The following is a 15,830-nucleotide window of genomic DNA, read 5'->3' on the forward strand; positions in this document are numbered from 1 at the left end:
GGAGAGATAAAATGATTTCTCTTCTGAGGTCTCGGCAGGAGATGCAGGGGAGGTAAAGCAGTTACCCAAGGCTGTACGAGTAGCTGGTGCCCCCCCCCCCCCCCCCCCCCCCGTGAGTTACCTGTTGGCGGCAGCTCCAGCACAGGCACAGCACCCCCCTCCCTCTCCCACACCTTACTCCACCGTCTGCCCAGCATCCTCCTCTCTGCCACCAGCATATCTCCTCTCCCTGTCTAGCAGAGCTGCATCCCCTTTCTCCACTCCCCTCTCATCTGCCCAGCACCCTCGCTCGCTCTCTCTCTCTCTGCACCCTGCCAACTGCTAAGCACCTCTCTCTCTCCCTCCCTGTGTGCACCCCCACCCAATCAGCATCTTCTTGCTTTCTCTGCACCACCACCACCCTCTGCACACTTCAACCTCCCACCTGCTCTCAGCGTACACGTTTTCTACTTCCCACCATCCAGTGCCCTCTTTCTCTCTGTGTATCCCCCTCTTCCCTTCCCCAGCATTCATTTCACCTCTTTCTCCCCTTCTAAAGCCAGGCTGCGTCCTGCTGACACCATCAGCAGCCCCGGGATTCTCCTTCAGGCACCACTGATATGGGTTCTGCCAGTGATCCTGCACCTCTCTTTTTTTTTTTTTCTGCAGTTGGCAGGATGGGCTCTGCCAGTCGCTGGCAGGGTTTTGCATCCCCCTCCTCCCAGCCACGTTTTGGCATTCTAGGTGACCGCCTGATTTGCCCAGTGGAAGCACCATCCCTTGGTTATACTGAGGAACTGGCATCAAAGGAGACGAGGTTAAGCCTTGGGATTTCATCTCGGTCACAGAAGATTAACCACTAATGGGGATGAGATTTGCTCAAGGGAACTGGCACCGAATCACAGAGCCTCTCACCTGTGTATCACTGGTTATGCTGCTTCCCATGCTGTACTGTTCTGTGGTGGGACAGTGTGCATGTGTGTGTGCGTGCATGGAAAGCTTGCATTGCTGCTGCTCTTCTTGTACCTGCTTTATGATGTGTTGTGTGTGAAGTTTGCACCTCTGCTGCCCAGGCTGTATCTGTTCTGGGCCAAGGCAGTGTGTGTGTGTGTGTGTGTGTGTGTGTGTGAAGTTTGCACCTCTGCTGCCCAGGCTGTATCTGTTCTGGGCCAAGGCAGTGTGTGTGTGTGTGTGTGTGTGTGTGTGTGTGTGTGAGAAGTTTGCACCTCTGCTGCCCAGGCTGTATCTGTGTGTGTGTGTGTGACCTGCACTGCTGCAATCCAGGCTGTATTTGTTCTGTGGTGGAAGGGAAGCTTGCACTCCTGCTGACTGCGCTGTGCCTCTTTTTTGTGTATGGAAACTTGCACCTCTGCTGCCCATGCTGTGCCTGTTCCATGTTGAGGCTGTCAATGTGTGTTTCAGGGAAGCTTGCATTGCTGCCTGTTCTGGGCTGGTGTGTAAAGTTTGCACTGCTGCTGCCTGAGCAGTTCTCGTTCTGTGGGTAAAGCGCTTCGGTTTCCAGTGCTGTTGATCCAGCACATTTCGTGTGCACTAAATATAAGGGGACATGAAATGCAAGACACAGTGCCAGTGTTCTTTATAGCGCATGCTTCCTCTGTTTAGAGCCTGATTTTCAAAAGCACGTACACACTTAAAACTTGGATTTACTTTTGTGAATGGGCTTTGGAAAATGGCTCCACTGCATGCCATTGAGTTGCCCATAGGATTTAATGCAGGTAAATAGCTTTTTGGGGGTGACAGTGCATTCTTCTTTGCCCCATGTCTAGAGCTTTAGGAGGTGCAGTCTTTCTAGGGATTCTGATTCTCCCTCCCTCCCTCTCTCTCTCTCTCTCAGGCGTTCCACTCTCTGTCAGCTCTAGGACCCTGGGGAAGCCTCCTGTTTTACTTTGTAGTGCCTGTGATAGCACAGGGGGCGCGCGCACACTCACACACACACACACACACACACACACACACACACACACAGTCTCTTTCCCCTATTTCTTTTGCCTCTGACAGTGATAGACCAATGTGAGTTCTGTGCCTGTCCAATCGCTCTGGGGAGCAGGTGTGGATGATGGCAAGAAAGCCACTGACAGCCCAGAGAGAGAGGTGGGAAGAGGGAGGAGAGGAGGGAGGGGCAGCCGGTGAAATAGGATGTGCCTTTTTTGCTGGAGGGCTAGTAGGACTACAGAATAATGTGTGTGTATATATGTGTAGACAAAGCTTGAAAGCTGAGGAGTGACCGTGTGTTGGATGTGTGTGTGTGTTGTAACAAGCAGGAAGAAAGAAGGAGTTGACTTTGCAGACAGGGAGAGAGACACCATGGTTTTAATTCTGCACCAGATACTTATTGCAGTTCTTCAATTTTTTAGACGGGGCCAGCAGATTTTTCTGAAGGCTGAAGAGACCCCAGTGTGGTCGGATGCTCTGCAGGTAAGGACGCTCGATTTTCCTCTTCGTTTGCTGGATTTCTTGCTGTGATTTGACTGGTTTGGTTGGTTGCCGAAGGACTCTGGCAGCTGGCCATGTAGAATATCCCGCCTCAAACCCCCACCCTGTGAACACGCCTGGGTGCCCAGGAGGGGCAGGCAAGGAGCCCTCCGGTTTGCAGGTCCCTGGACACTTTTTTTGTCCTCTGCTGGGAATGTCAGCTGAAGTGAGGGAAGAGGGATCAGTTTCCAGCCTGCTGGCGGCTCCTGCGGAAAGCGAGAGCTCTGCTCTTCCTTCTGGGATGCGGGATTAACTTTCCCAAGCTTGCAGCCGGGATGGGTAGCAGACCCGGCTGCTTTGTATCGCTTTATCTTGTTTGCTAATTGTGATCTGTGCTGTAGCATTTCAGCTGCTTGGTCTCATCTCTTGTCTGCACTGCCAGAGCAGAGCACGCTGTCCAGTTCAGAGCAGTGACAAGTGCTAGAAGTGCTGTGATTCAAAAAGTTTTTTTTTTCCTGTTGCCGGAGCACTGGTTTATGATTTATTTATTTAAAATTATTTATATGCCATTTTTACACTCCGATGTTCTCAAAATGGTTTGCATGATGAAACATGGATTAGTTTTACCACAGAAACTTTTGTAATGACAGCCTTGTATAGCAGGTCCAGGAGTGTGCAGTAACCCGAGACACTGAGAGGATGTCCTGGGGGACAGGGACCTCTGGGTATGTTGGTGGATAACAGCCACTACAGAAACACAAGTGTGCAGTGAACTCAGTGCATAATCTGAATCATATGGTACACACACGGGGTGCACACTGTGTACTCTTACATGTTACACAGTGTGCACACTGCACGCTGTGTGTCCTAAATTATGCATGCAGCGTGCATACAGTGCACACACAGGGTACACACAATGTACTCAGTCATACCTAATGCACTCAGGATATACACTGCACGCTCTCGGTTGTACATCATATGCACCACGTGCTTGGTCATATGTAGTGTAGTGTACACATAGGATACACACTGTTCGCTCTCGGTTGTATGTCACACGCACAAGATATGCACCACGTGCTTGGTCATATGTAGTGTAGTGTACACATAGGATACACACTGTTCGCTCTCGGTTGTATGTCACACGCACAAGATATGCACCACGTGCTTGGTCATATGTAGTGTAGCGAACACATAGGATACACACTGTGTGCTCTCAGTCGTATGTTGCATGTTCTTGGATGCACGTTACATGTACAGTGTATGCACAGGAAACACACCACATGCTCATTCGTACATTATGCACACAAGATACATACTGCACGCTCTCTGTCATACTGAACACTACCTGATCAGCCAAAGTGGATTACATTCAGGTACTATAGGTATTTGTCCCCCAGCGAGTTTACAATCTAAAGGCCTGATTTATTGAGTCTTTTCTCCCATTCTGTGTCTAGGGGGAAAATGCTTAGTAAATGGGTTAGTAAGTTGGTACCTGAGGCAATGGAGGGAGGAAGTGACTTGCCCAGTGGGTTTTGAACCCTGGTTTCCTTGGTTCTTACTACTAGTCTACTCCTCCATTTCACTAAAAGAGCATTGTGTGTGCTGTCTGCATACTGCACACATTTTGTACTCTTAAATGTATGGTGTACAAGCAGGTTGTGTTGCACGCTAAGTCGACAGCACACACACCGCATAGAAGCATATGCAGTGCACGCACACATATACTACATTTAACCAGCAGCATGCACACGGAATGTGCTTGATTACATGGGACGTATGCACGCGACGCGTCGCATGGCGTGTATGCTTCTGTTTTTTTCTGAAGATGGCCACAGCTGCCTGGCCACACGATCTCACGTCAGATTTACGGTTAGCCCAGGTCACTGCTGTCTTGGACGTCAGTTAATTCTTGAAGAGCGAGGAGATGAACCCGTGACATGCGGTGCAATGAACCTCTCCCGCCGCACACTTGTAGAAGAGTTTGGGAGAAAGTCTCCAGATAAGTGAGGGATTTTTGGAGCCCTTTCTCCTTTTCTGAGAAGCATAGCTGTGCACACGGGACGGAATTGGTTGTAAGGGGTTTGCAGGAATTGAAAAGAAGTAATGCACGTCCCTGGGATATGTTTTATGTTTTGTAAGATGGTTTATGGACATCATATTTGCTATGAAGCCTTACAGTGTTTGCTTTTGAGCAATATTGAAGTCAAATAACTGTGTTTGTTACCTGCTACATAGATTGGGACTGTTAGGAGGAAGCATGGTGAAATCTGTGAGGGGGGTTGGCATGGTTAACTCCTACACCAGTGTATCCTGGGACTTGTAGTCCTTGTAGCCATTTGTATTACAAGGAAACACTTTTTCCCCCTCTGTCTCTGAAAATTATTACCCCAATATTCCCAACCTCCACCTCCTTGCTATCACTAGGTCCTTGTAATTTCTTTTTCCAAAAAATCTGCTTTTTAGAGCCAGATGATGCAGAGTGGCAGATCCACACACATGACCCCCATGTCCTCCAGGCCACCCCAGTCCTGGTTCTGCTCCGTTACTTGCATGGAGCTGTATTTCCTGATTTGCCTGCAACTCCAGATATGCAGTGGAGGTAATCCAGGACTGGCGTAGCTTCTCCGAGTTGGTCTGGGTGAGGTGATAGCCCTCTTCAGCACTAGTAATGTGCAGATTTAAGTTTGTGAATAAATCTGCCAAACACAGATTTAACCAAGAGTGTAATTTCACCGCCTTTGGCAAGTTGTATTACTTTGAAACTTCCTGCAACAACCCCCTGTGCAGGAACAGTTCCTTGTACACAGGTTGGGGATTGATATGGTGCGAGACCCCTCGCAGGGGGACTCTGACGGTCTTCCTTTTTAATCGGCTCCTTGCTGCTTCTACCCAGAGGAGAGGGTTTAATGGATGTGACTTTCCTCTCCTCCCTACAAGACATAGCACGGGGGATTGGGGATTTAGTTGTCCTTTCCAGACTGTTCACATGTTGCATTGCATTGCCTGTTTCTGTGGCAGTCCTCTTTCTGACTCTGACTCCTGTCTGTGCAGCCTGACCCTCTATGGGACTTTTTTTTGCCAGTCCTTCCTGGTCTCTTCACTTCCCTGGGCTCTTGGATCTTTCCTAGGCTCCGGGGAATAGCTCTCTTCTGATTCTAGCGTGGAACTTGACACCAACTTGAATCCTAGCTCCTCCTTCCTTCTTCAATGCTAACTGCCCCCAAATCACAGGGTCCTCTCCTTTTTCCACCTTGGAGGCCGTATTTCCAATTAAACAGCCTCCTGCTACTGAGCATTTATTGTCATAAGACGCACCAGTACCGTCAAGTGTTACTCCTTCAGCAGCTTTGAGGCTGCCTCCAACCTCGCTATAACTCCGTGCTAATCTCTGGGCTACATTCCCTTAAAATAGGTGCAGCAAAATCTACCTCCTGGGATGGCAGAAGATCTGCCAAGTTGCCCAAGTCCACCTGGTGTTTCCACAGACCTCCCCTCCAAGTTGCATTTTGCTGTGATGGCACCATTTTGAAGTTTTAGGAAGTGGGGGGGACGTTTTTTTTACTTATCACTCATGAATGTCCCACGTGCGCCTTGAACCATGCGCGATCAAATTCAAAAAGAAACTAAAAACATTCCTGTTCAACCAAGTCTACCCAGAATAGCTCCTCCCTTCCCCACCATAGCTCCCCACCCCCTTAGGTGACCGCCCTTTTCCTTATATTAAGGAATCAATTACATTGTATATTGTTATTTTCTTATGACCTCTTGTTGATTTATTGTTGTTTAATCTATCTTCCATACTGCCTTATGTTAACCCCCTGCCCAGTTCCCCTTCCCTGTTGAAATGTATTTTCTAAGCCTTCTGTTAATATGTGAACCGGTGTGATGTCCCCACTGATACCGGTATATAAAAGTTTCTAAATAAATAAATGAATGGCAGATTGGGGTGGGTGGGGATCAGAGGATTAAAGCAAACGTGGTGGAAATCTGGCGGGTGTCGCTCTCTTTCAGGAGGGATCACTTGGCTTTACCCTGTGCATTCATCGCCTTCAGTGCAGAAACAGCAGTTTCTCCTGCTCCCCCCCCCCCTCCCAAAACAGGTTTGTGTTCAAGGGCTTCTCGACAACTGGTGTCGATATTGCATGCATCCTGAAGATCTAAGAAAGTCATTTTATTTCATTATTTATCTCAATGGCGGCTTCCTACTCCTCTCTAGCCCAGGCCACTGTGGTGGCTCTCCCCGTGTAGCACTCTGTGCACGCCCTCCCTCCCTTCCTCCTGTGACTGCCCAAGGAGCAGGTGAGGGGCGTTTTTCTGAGCAGGAGAAGGGAAGGCGAGACCTCTAAGTAAAGCAGCATTGTGCTCCGAAGGTTATGCAGAATTGCCACCTCCTTTCCCCACTCTGTGCCACTAATTCCGTTCTGGGAGCGTTCGGCTTCTAGGACCAGCACTGCCAAGCCCCAGAGCCTCGCTGCCGGTGTTCTGTTACAAGAATGTGCCACTTGTAGGATGGCTATTTAAAACTCCAGTATAAAAAAGGGTTTTCCCCCTGAGGATATCGCTTTTTTAAGGCCCTTGCTATGCTATTTCTGGAAGAAACAAGAACATCTTTTCAAGTCTCCAGGTTCCTTCCTGCAGAAGTAAAATCATTCTTATCGTAGGGGGCATTGTTGTTGTAAAGATGTATTTTCAGGTCCCCAGGTTCCAGTGTGTGGAAGACATGCCCTTTGTCAGAACAGTGCTGTTTTAGAAAAATTTCCTTTCAGATTGCATGCCGCTGCTTCCTGGTGCCAGCAAAGCCGCCTACACTCAGAAGTTCTGTTGCAAGAATATTCCTTGTATGATGATGCCTTTTCTGAGGTGCTACTGTGCATGTTTCTTTTGCGCTATCATCATCATTGCTGGCATTCTGGTTGGCAGAGGTGCGGGGCATGGGATTCGATGAAGCTGCAAGCAGCTTGTCGCAGCATCAATGCGCAGCGAAAGGCAGCGGTGCCTGATGATGTGCCGGGGGGCCCTGAGAAAGCCAGAATTAGGATTAGAGCTGGGATGGATGGACCCCCACTTCCATTCTCAGCACAGATTATTCTGATGAAGAGGAGATTTTTTTAACCACCGTGTGTAGTTCCCGATGGACGCCTCCTTTACCAGAAGGCAAAGTACTGAGGACTGAGATAACGGCGGAACCAGCAAGCATGTCCAGGAATGCCGTTTCTGCATCCGAAGGCAGTGAGCCATTTCGGCTGCTTTGTACTCTACTGGGAGCACCGTCCATAGGCATGGCGGAAGGCTCTTTATTTAGTCCATGTGCTGTGCTCTAACGGTCTGTATCACCTTTTGCTAGCCCAGCATTAGAACTAGTCGGGGATGGGGATGAGGGCCCATCTTTTGCTCTGCAGACTGGGCCAGGATTGGCAGTGCTGTGGATGCAGCGTTCCCAACGCCATTGTTCAGGGTTGACGCCTATTGGCTATTTGTACTGGATTCTGGCTGAGAACTGTCACTGCAAAGTCTGGACTAGCTGCTAAGGTTGTCACTTCACCTGAGCTCAGCTGAACAAGCTGATCCAGTCCTGGGTTTGTCCTGTGGCATGCATGGAGTTGCAGCACTGTTTTTTTCTTAGGGAAATTAATAGGATGACCAGAATTACAACTTCATCTATGTCATGAATCAGCCTGCTCGGTTGACCTGGGTTGAGGTGAGCTGAGCCTCGTAACTGCCTCCTGCTTTCTTCCAATACCAGCAGAGGCCACCACCGCCACCACCTTCCCCTTAAAGGCATCCCAGTTTCTGGATCTCACAATCGGCAAAATCTCTCTCTATTCTGCAGCTGTATCGCATTGCAAGAGAGAACATGGTAATACAATTGAAGTCAAATGGGCAAAGTTACCTGGTATAAGTCAGTCGTTCCTCCGATTAAAAATCAGCTAAAGTCAATGGGAGAATCTCCCTGTTGTCATAGGCAGTTTGTGACTCGGTATTTCTATAGTCTACACCCATACAAAAAGGTTTGCTTGCATTTCTGTAGAGGGTGTGTGTGTGTGTGTCACTGGAATTCATTTCAGAGCACATCAGAGCCATGCATAATTACTTCGTTTCTCATATAGTCGTATGCTTTTTAAATGTACTCTTGACATCGCTGGAATCTAAAGGGCCTTCTTGTCTGTCAAGAGAAATGCTGATGCATGTGTAATTGTTAGTTTTAGCCGAGGAGGGTTTGCTCTCCTGTTTGATGTTAGCAGAGAGCAAAGATCTGGTGTTCTCCGGTCCGCTCAGGTAGAATAGGAAGCTGGGGCCTGCTTCTGGAAATAACATTTAGATTAGGGCCTGCTGCTCCGTGGCAGAAGGGTAGAATACTGCTGAGGCAGCAGAATCTCGCCAGCGCATAGCAGACCTCCATTTGGAAGATTTTATGTGCTTAGAATGGGCAAATAAGAGAGGGAAGCTGGATGGATGAAAGGTAATGAGAATTTCATCTGAAACTCGCCAGTTCAAATCCAGGTCAGGCCAATAGTGGCTGACAGCCTGCATCAACTCAAAAGGCGTTTGGTGGGCTGTACAAAATGAGTTGTGGTCTTGGTCAAATTCCCAGTGAACAGATGATCAAATCAATAGGAAAAAAAAACCCATTGAGGGGCAGTAAAGCACTGATTGGACCCAGTACTGGCATGAAACTAAATTATCCTTTCACTCATAGGGGTAGTCCTGGCAGCGAAAAGCAAAGGCACATTGACAGGGTTGTGAGTGAGTGTGTGTGTGTGTGTGTGTGTGTGTGTGTGTGTGTGTGTGTAAAACTTCTGCTGCTGCTGCCTGTGCTGTATCTGTCTTGTGATGGGACTGTGTCTGTGTGTGTGTAGCTTGCACTGCTGCTGCCCATGCTGTTCCTGTTCTATAGTAGGACTGAGTGTGTGTGTGTGTGTGTAAAACTTCTGCTGCTGCTGCCTGTGCTGTATCTGTCTTGTGATGGGACTGTGTCTGTGTGTGTAGCTTGCACTGCTGCTGCCCATGCTGTTCCTGTTCTATAGTAGGACTGTGTGTGTGTGTGTGTGTGTGTGTAAACCTTCTGCTGCTGCTGCCTGTGCTGTATCTTCCTACAGCAATGGGGATTAAAAAAAATTTGAGTTACCCATCAAGTTGCCAGAGGGATAAAAGAAACCGTAAGTACTTCATGAGCAAACTATGGAAAAAATAGTGACATTCACTAGTTCCTAAGGGCTTGGCAGATGACTTGCAATGGGCTTAAAATCACGACTGGCTGTAAGGGCCTGGAGCCTTTTCCATTGGAAGTCTGACTGGCTAGGATGTTCCCCACACTTGAATTGTCCTTGCTCCTGAGTGCTGTGACCTTCCTCCGGAGCAGCTGTATCCCGTCTGCCTCGCACGTTCACACCAGAAATAAACACAAGCGATGTCCATGCTGCGCGAGGGGGGCCTTGTGACCAGGCTGGCACAAAATATTCTGGGTGCTTAGGAAAAAACAAAAAGCAAGATTCATTGTCCCCAGAGAAGAAGAAGAAGCAGCCTGTCAAAGCAGTGGGGCAGTAGCTGTGACTGCCCGGGGATGAGGGGATGCGCTGCGTCCACAGTGGGTACCATGTTGACTTGCCCCAGGGTCAGTAAGAAGCCGTGCCTGTGTATCTGTATGTGCATGTATGCAGCAGCCTGTGTCTGCACGTGGGCACTGAAGCAGAGAGGAGAGAGACACAACCTGGCCCCTCCGATTTACGCGTTCATTCTATCCCGACCAGAAAATCTCCTAAACCGCATGCAGGGGGCCAGTGCAAAACACTGCGTTCAGCTGAGCGCACTGTTTAACCCGTGGTTGGCTGCGCGGTTTGGGGATTAGTGGGCCATGTCAGTGAGGCTATCGGCTATTTTTCCCCAGATCTAAAAAAAACAATGTGCGCCTAACCCGCACGTTTTTACCCTCAGAAATTAACGCCTGCCTAGAACAGCCCAAAAAAGTGTACAGAAAAACAATCAATACTGCTCTTCTGTACATCCTCCCACTTAATATCGAGGCCATATTAAGTGGGAGGAATCAAAAGGTTTAAAAAAAAAAAAAAAAAAAGTGTGCCAGCGGTCAGGTTAGGAAAAGGGATACTCAATTAATGAGCGTCCATTTCCCTAACCCGTGGCTGTGCACAGGTTAGGAAAAGGGATACTCAATTAATGAGCGTCCATTTCCCTAACCCGTGGCTGTGCACAGGTTAGGAAAAGGGATACTCAATTAATGCGCTGATTTATCGCATGGGCCCCACAGTGTTGGTGTGCGTGGGACAGTGTGCTGCATGCATGTATGTGTGTGTGTATGGGACAGTGTGCTGCATGCATGTGTGTGTGTATGGGAGAGCATCGGCTGATGTGGCTGTGCTGGGCAGTGTCTCTGGTGAGTGAGACCTGGAACTTGTGTGAGACCTCTAGGTCCGATCTCTTTACTGAAGGACTGGAATTGCTCAGTTGATACTTTACAGTCCCATTTTGGATTTGGTTATGGACTATGAGTCCCTTGCACGTGCTGCGGGAGGAACTGTTCCAGACTGCAGGCTCTTTGCGTTCAGCCCGTGTCTTTTTTTTGGTCTGAGGGATGCTTTGTAAATCCCTCGGCGTATGTTGGTAGGTGCCGATAAAGGGAGAGACAGAGAATCTGACAGGTCTGGCCCAGCTTCGTTCCCGGTGCAGTGCTGTAGACCCCCAGATGATGCCTGGCTTTTCAGTCGCTGCTTGGCATGTAGGGGACCCTCTGTACTTATCCTGGGCTTCCTCAGATTCTGTCGCCTTTAGTGGGAGGCCATTTGTACAAACTTAGATTGTAAGCTCTCTGGGGGGGGGGGGGGGGTGTAGGGAAAATACCTCCGGCACCTGAATGTAAACCGATGTGATCTCAGATCGAATGTCGGCATATAAAAAAATAATAAATAAATAAATGCATTGTGAAGAAATGTTTGCTGGTTGCTCCTGAGTCTGCCCCTCTGAGCTTCCTATCAGCACCTTGCTTTCTAGAGCCTCATTTATACGTTTGATGCATTTGAATGCCTCTTTCACATTCCAGGTTCTTAAATCTCATTCCCTGAGGCTTGTCATGGTGCAGATGTGGTGTGCGTTTTCCTCGAGAGGCTTCCAGTGCCTCACCGAGTGGCACTGTGTGTGTGTGTGTGTGTGTGTGTGTGTGTGTGTGTGTAGTTCGTCCTGCCTATGCCAGAGCTCTCATAACACTGCTGTTTATTTTATGGTTTTACTGGGGGAGAGGCAGCTATTTCCGTCATTCTTCAAGCCGCTCGTGAACTTTCTTTGTTTTTTTTGCGGTTTTTGCCTGACCCCTCTCCCTTCGTATTGTTTCTCGCCCTTGGTAACTTTTCCTATCGGTGACGATGTCAGGTCAGCGGAGTCGTATCCTGTCAGGGAGAGGCAGCCCTTTAAGCCTCTCTCACAGGATCAAATAAGTGCCCAGCAGAAAAGAGTCCTCTCCGTACAGCAGTGTTTCTCACCCCTCTCCCGGAGGCACACCCAGCCAGTCCGCCTTTCAGGCAAATCTGTCTCATGCATATTCATTACGGATATCCTGAAAACCCCACTCCAGGAGAAAGTTGCTATCCCATGGCTCCATATTACCGAGGATGGATTGATCCAGTCCTGAGTTTTCCCTCATTTCAGCCCATTACTGCTGACCTAGGTAAAAGATCTGAAGCAGGGGCCCAGAAGCCCTTCCCACCCTGAGATGATTTTGATATTTGTTGAATTGTTTTAATCATGATTAGCAGCCTCCCCCTGCCCCACCCAAGAGCAAGCCTGTCAAAACATGGAATTGGAGATCACGATTTTAAGTACGAAACTTTAAATGATCCTGCAGCTGTCTGTCATCGGGGAGTCTTCCTGCGTGCCACATGAAGAGGGAGCTGCCTTGTTAGGGGATCCCATGGCTTCCTCTGCACCAGAGGCCGAGAGACGCTGGGAATTCTGTCCAACAAAGAAACCCCGGATCTGTTTCAGGCAATGGATAGAATTGCCACTAAACCTGTTTGATAGCGTCACTCTTATCAGTTCTTGTATATGGGAGTGAAGTGTGGGGATGAGACAAAATCCCAAAACATAAACCATGCTTTGTGTCCACAGCAATTGCCCCCCAAGCATAGGAGCAGAGCAGAACTAGGACGTTTCCCCCTTACTGCTCACGATACAAAAATATTTACTTTCTGGTGTCCCCCTCAGTAACGGCAACACAAGCTCCCTTTGCTGCCGACAATAGAGTCAAGTCATACAAAACCTTGCAAAACAAAAACCCCCATGCCAACCTGCCCCACCAACCTGCCAGACTGAAACAGTAAGGGGCTTGAGACTGGTGTCGTCTTGCGTGAAAAATAGCCGGATGGAGGTGCCAGGGGAAAGCAAAAAATGAGCTCATTTGACTCAGGTCCAGATTTGCTCGGATGGGGTAATCAGACTTTTCAAACTCAGGCTAACGTTTTGGGGGGGGACTCCATTTACAGCTTTTGCAGGACGGCCAGGTTTAAGCTGAGCCTTGTCCTACAGTTTCACATGGTGGTTCCACTCTTTAATTACTGCCCCAGTGGATTACTGTAATTTGTTGTTTGTAGGGCTCCATTTCCAGCTTTAAAGGTTATGCAGATGATCCAGAATTCAGCTGCCAGTTTAATTTCTGGGTGTGCTTCGGGTAAACGTCATTGTCTTCCAGACCATTAGAGAGCAGAATTTGAGATTGTCTGCCAGGGGGTTTGAGGCTTTATATGACCCAGGCCCCAGATTACTTGGAGAAAAGTTTGTGAAATATTTTCCTGGCCATCATCTGAGATCAGCAACTACTTTTTTTTTTAACTGCCTATCCCACCTTTTAGGAAATTTAAGATGATGAAAAGCAGACTTCAAGCTTCTGCATGTGCTGCTCAGCTCTCTAGAACTCCTTACCAAAGGAGTTGAGATTGGGGGGAAAAAGACCACTGTAAAATTTATATGGCTTTTAAAAGTCCATTTTTTCCAGATGACTGTTAATTAGCTTCATTTTAGCCATTTGGATGTCTGCACCTTGGTTTTAGATTATGCTTATTTTATTTGTCTCTAGTGGTTAGAGCTGCTGATGCTCCTTGTGACTTGGGCTGGTCCTCACCTTTCATTGCCTCAGACACAAACATTGTAAGCCCTCTGGGGACAAGGAAAACACGTGCAGTACCTGAATATAACTCTTTGAGCTGCCGATGAAAAGAGAGAGATAAATAGCTCCCCGTCAAACCCAGTCTTGGAATCTTTGCTCTCCCCACCATCTCTGGGTGTCCCCATTTCCTCCCTCCTTAATCTGGGATTCCCCGTTCTCTTTTCTTTTGCTACCCACGAATCTATGGAGTCTTTCTTCGCCTTCTCTTCCCCTTCCTCAGTCTCCACTCTCCCCCTCCACCAATCTGGGAGTCCTCACTTCCTCCTCCTCCTCCTCTGGGAGTCCTCGTTCTAGTCTTCCAATCTTAGGAGTTCCCATTTTCTCCTCCCACTCCATCTGGGAGGCTTTGCACCCCATCACCATCCCTGACTCCATGTTCTCCCATGTCCCTGCTTCTCCTGAAGCTTTAAGCTTTTTCCTGGCACTGGCCCTGCCTTTTTTTTTTTTTTCCCCTCTTCCTCACCTCCTTCCTCCCATGGCCCATGTTCCTTCTTACACGGTGCCAACACCCCTCTTCTTCCTTCGCACTCACTTAGTTCAATGACAAGCTGTTCAAACAGCATGGGAGTCCACAGGTGCTAAGCTGGAGAGGAGCCTGTGCTGAGGAAGGAGGAGCGGCTAGGAGGGAGGTGGGAAGAAGAGAAAAGGTAGGGACAACCGCAAGAAAGAGCTCCCGGTGAAAGCAGGGACTCTGGACACAGGCCTAGTGTGCCCATCGCTTAAGGTGCACCTGATGGCAACCCTCAACTTGCCTTTGCATTGAAACCACAGTAACCAGCTGGCTCCACTTTCTTTCTTTTCCGCACTGCACGTAGGGCGTTATAGTCCTGCTTTTCTCTTGGGAAATCATAACTACGGGTCCGTGCTCACTGTGGAATGAACCCAGAACTGGATCATCTGGTCACCCTGTGCAAATGTGAAATTGCCCTGACATGCTCTGAGCTGCTCGAGTCTAATGAGCTCTTTCTGAAGTGAGTGTCAAAGCCAAGTGAAGGTCACCTTAGATTTTGGGGAGCTTGGGACAAGCTCGTTTGGATTTTCCTTGGTTCTCACCCCAGTTAGGAAGTGGCTGGGATTAAATAAGCAAAACGTTTCCTTTCACCTTTTCCTGCTTGAAGGGGAACCTGGTTGAATTTTTCTTAGGTCCTTCCTGGGGCGGGGAGATGAATGGGTTTTCTTGAGGCCTTAGGATGTAAGAAGAGTCCAGGGTTCAGTGGGACTTCCTGTAGGGGATTCCATGTGGATTGCCCCTTGTTCTACAAGATGTTTTAGCTGCATTTCAGTGCTGCTACAAGCTGGTGAAGGTCAGGTTAGTGGCCATTTGTCCATGCCGCGAGTAGATCCAGAAATGTGCAAGGTTTGCCTGACATACAAACTAAAAATGTAAACACTTGCCCTTCCTTATTTTTGTAAGGTCTCTGTAGTTTCATATTAAATATATGTTAAGTCCATTCTCTAATTCAGAGATGGCATTTCCGTTTTAAATATGCACGTTCAGAATATGCCAGCCTATAAGAAAACTGAGTTGCCTGTAGCGAGAGAGAGAGAAGGGAGTTGTTTCCAGGAGATTCCCCGAGAGCAATTGAGACAGTGAGGAGCTGCTGAAACTTATCTCAGGAGAGTGAATCATTAAACTCTCTCTCAGACTATGGTGTCTCTCTGTACCGTAAGCTGTCAGAGTAAGCCCTTATTGATGTCATGCATCATGGTGCTCAAGAAGGGGCATGCATCAAGATTGGTTATTGCACACCCCTGGTACATGTTTATTTATTTATTTATTTTCTTTTATATACCAACATTCGATCGAGATATCACATCGGTTTACAGGTAACTGAGAGAAATGTAACCCCTTTTACACTGCAGATGGGAATAAAAAGGAAGGATATGATAGAAACATTCAAATATTTGACAGGCTTCAGTACAGGACAGGAAGGTGATAAATTTCCATAAAAAAGGAAATTCAAGGGCAAGAAGTTGCAGGGAGGAAGGTTCAGAGGAAACACGAGAAATGCTTCTTTACTGAGAAGTTGGCAGATGCCTGGAATTAACCTACCAGCTGAGGTGGTGGCAACCAAACCCATGGCAGAATGTACGCCTGCTCGGGACAGGCGACCAGCAGAGGTGTGGCATAGGCTAGCACTGTAGCAGAATTTAAATGCGAGGATCCGGCAGAGAGCGTTGGTAGAAACCAGGTGAGAGGATTGGGTAAAAGACATGAACTGAAACAGGACTTCTGCAGCTTAGGAAATCT

General features: G+C 48.2%; 1 protein-coding gene across 3 annotated transcripts in view; it reads left to right on the forward strand.

Moving 5' to 3' along the window:
- The first annotated feature begins 1,960 nt into the window (after positions 1-1,960).
- The window catches only part of PDE2A (phosphodiesterase 2A), a 733,167-nt gene continuing 719,297 nt past the window's right edge, over positions 1,961-15,830 (forward strand). For 2 of the 3 annotated variants that reach the window (XM_029602057.1, XM_029602058.1), the window contains exon 1: positions 2,207-2,415. In XM_029602057.1, coding sequence (XP_029457917.1) covers positions 2,236-2,415 — 180 coding nt within the window. In that variant the 5' untranslated portion in view covers positions 2,207-2,235. Of the gene's footprint in view, positions 2,092-2,206; positions 2,416-15,830 lie in introns of those variants that run through there. The other variant, XM_029602059.1, reaches the window with a different exon arrangement.

Source organism: Rhinatrema bivittatum, chromosome 5 (genome assembly GCF_901001135.1).
Source record: "Rhinatrema bivittatum chromosome 5, aRhiBiv1.1, whole genome shotgun sequence".
In the NCBI taxonomy this organism is placed as follows: domain Eukaryota; kingdom Metazoa; phylum Chordata; class Amphibia; order Gymnophiona; family Rhinatrematidae; genus Rhinatrema; species Rhinatrema bivittatum.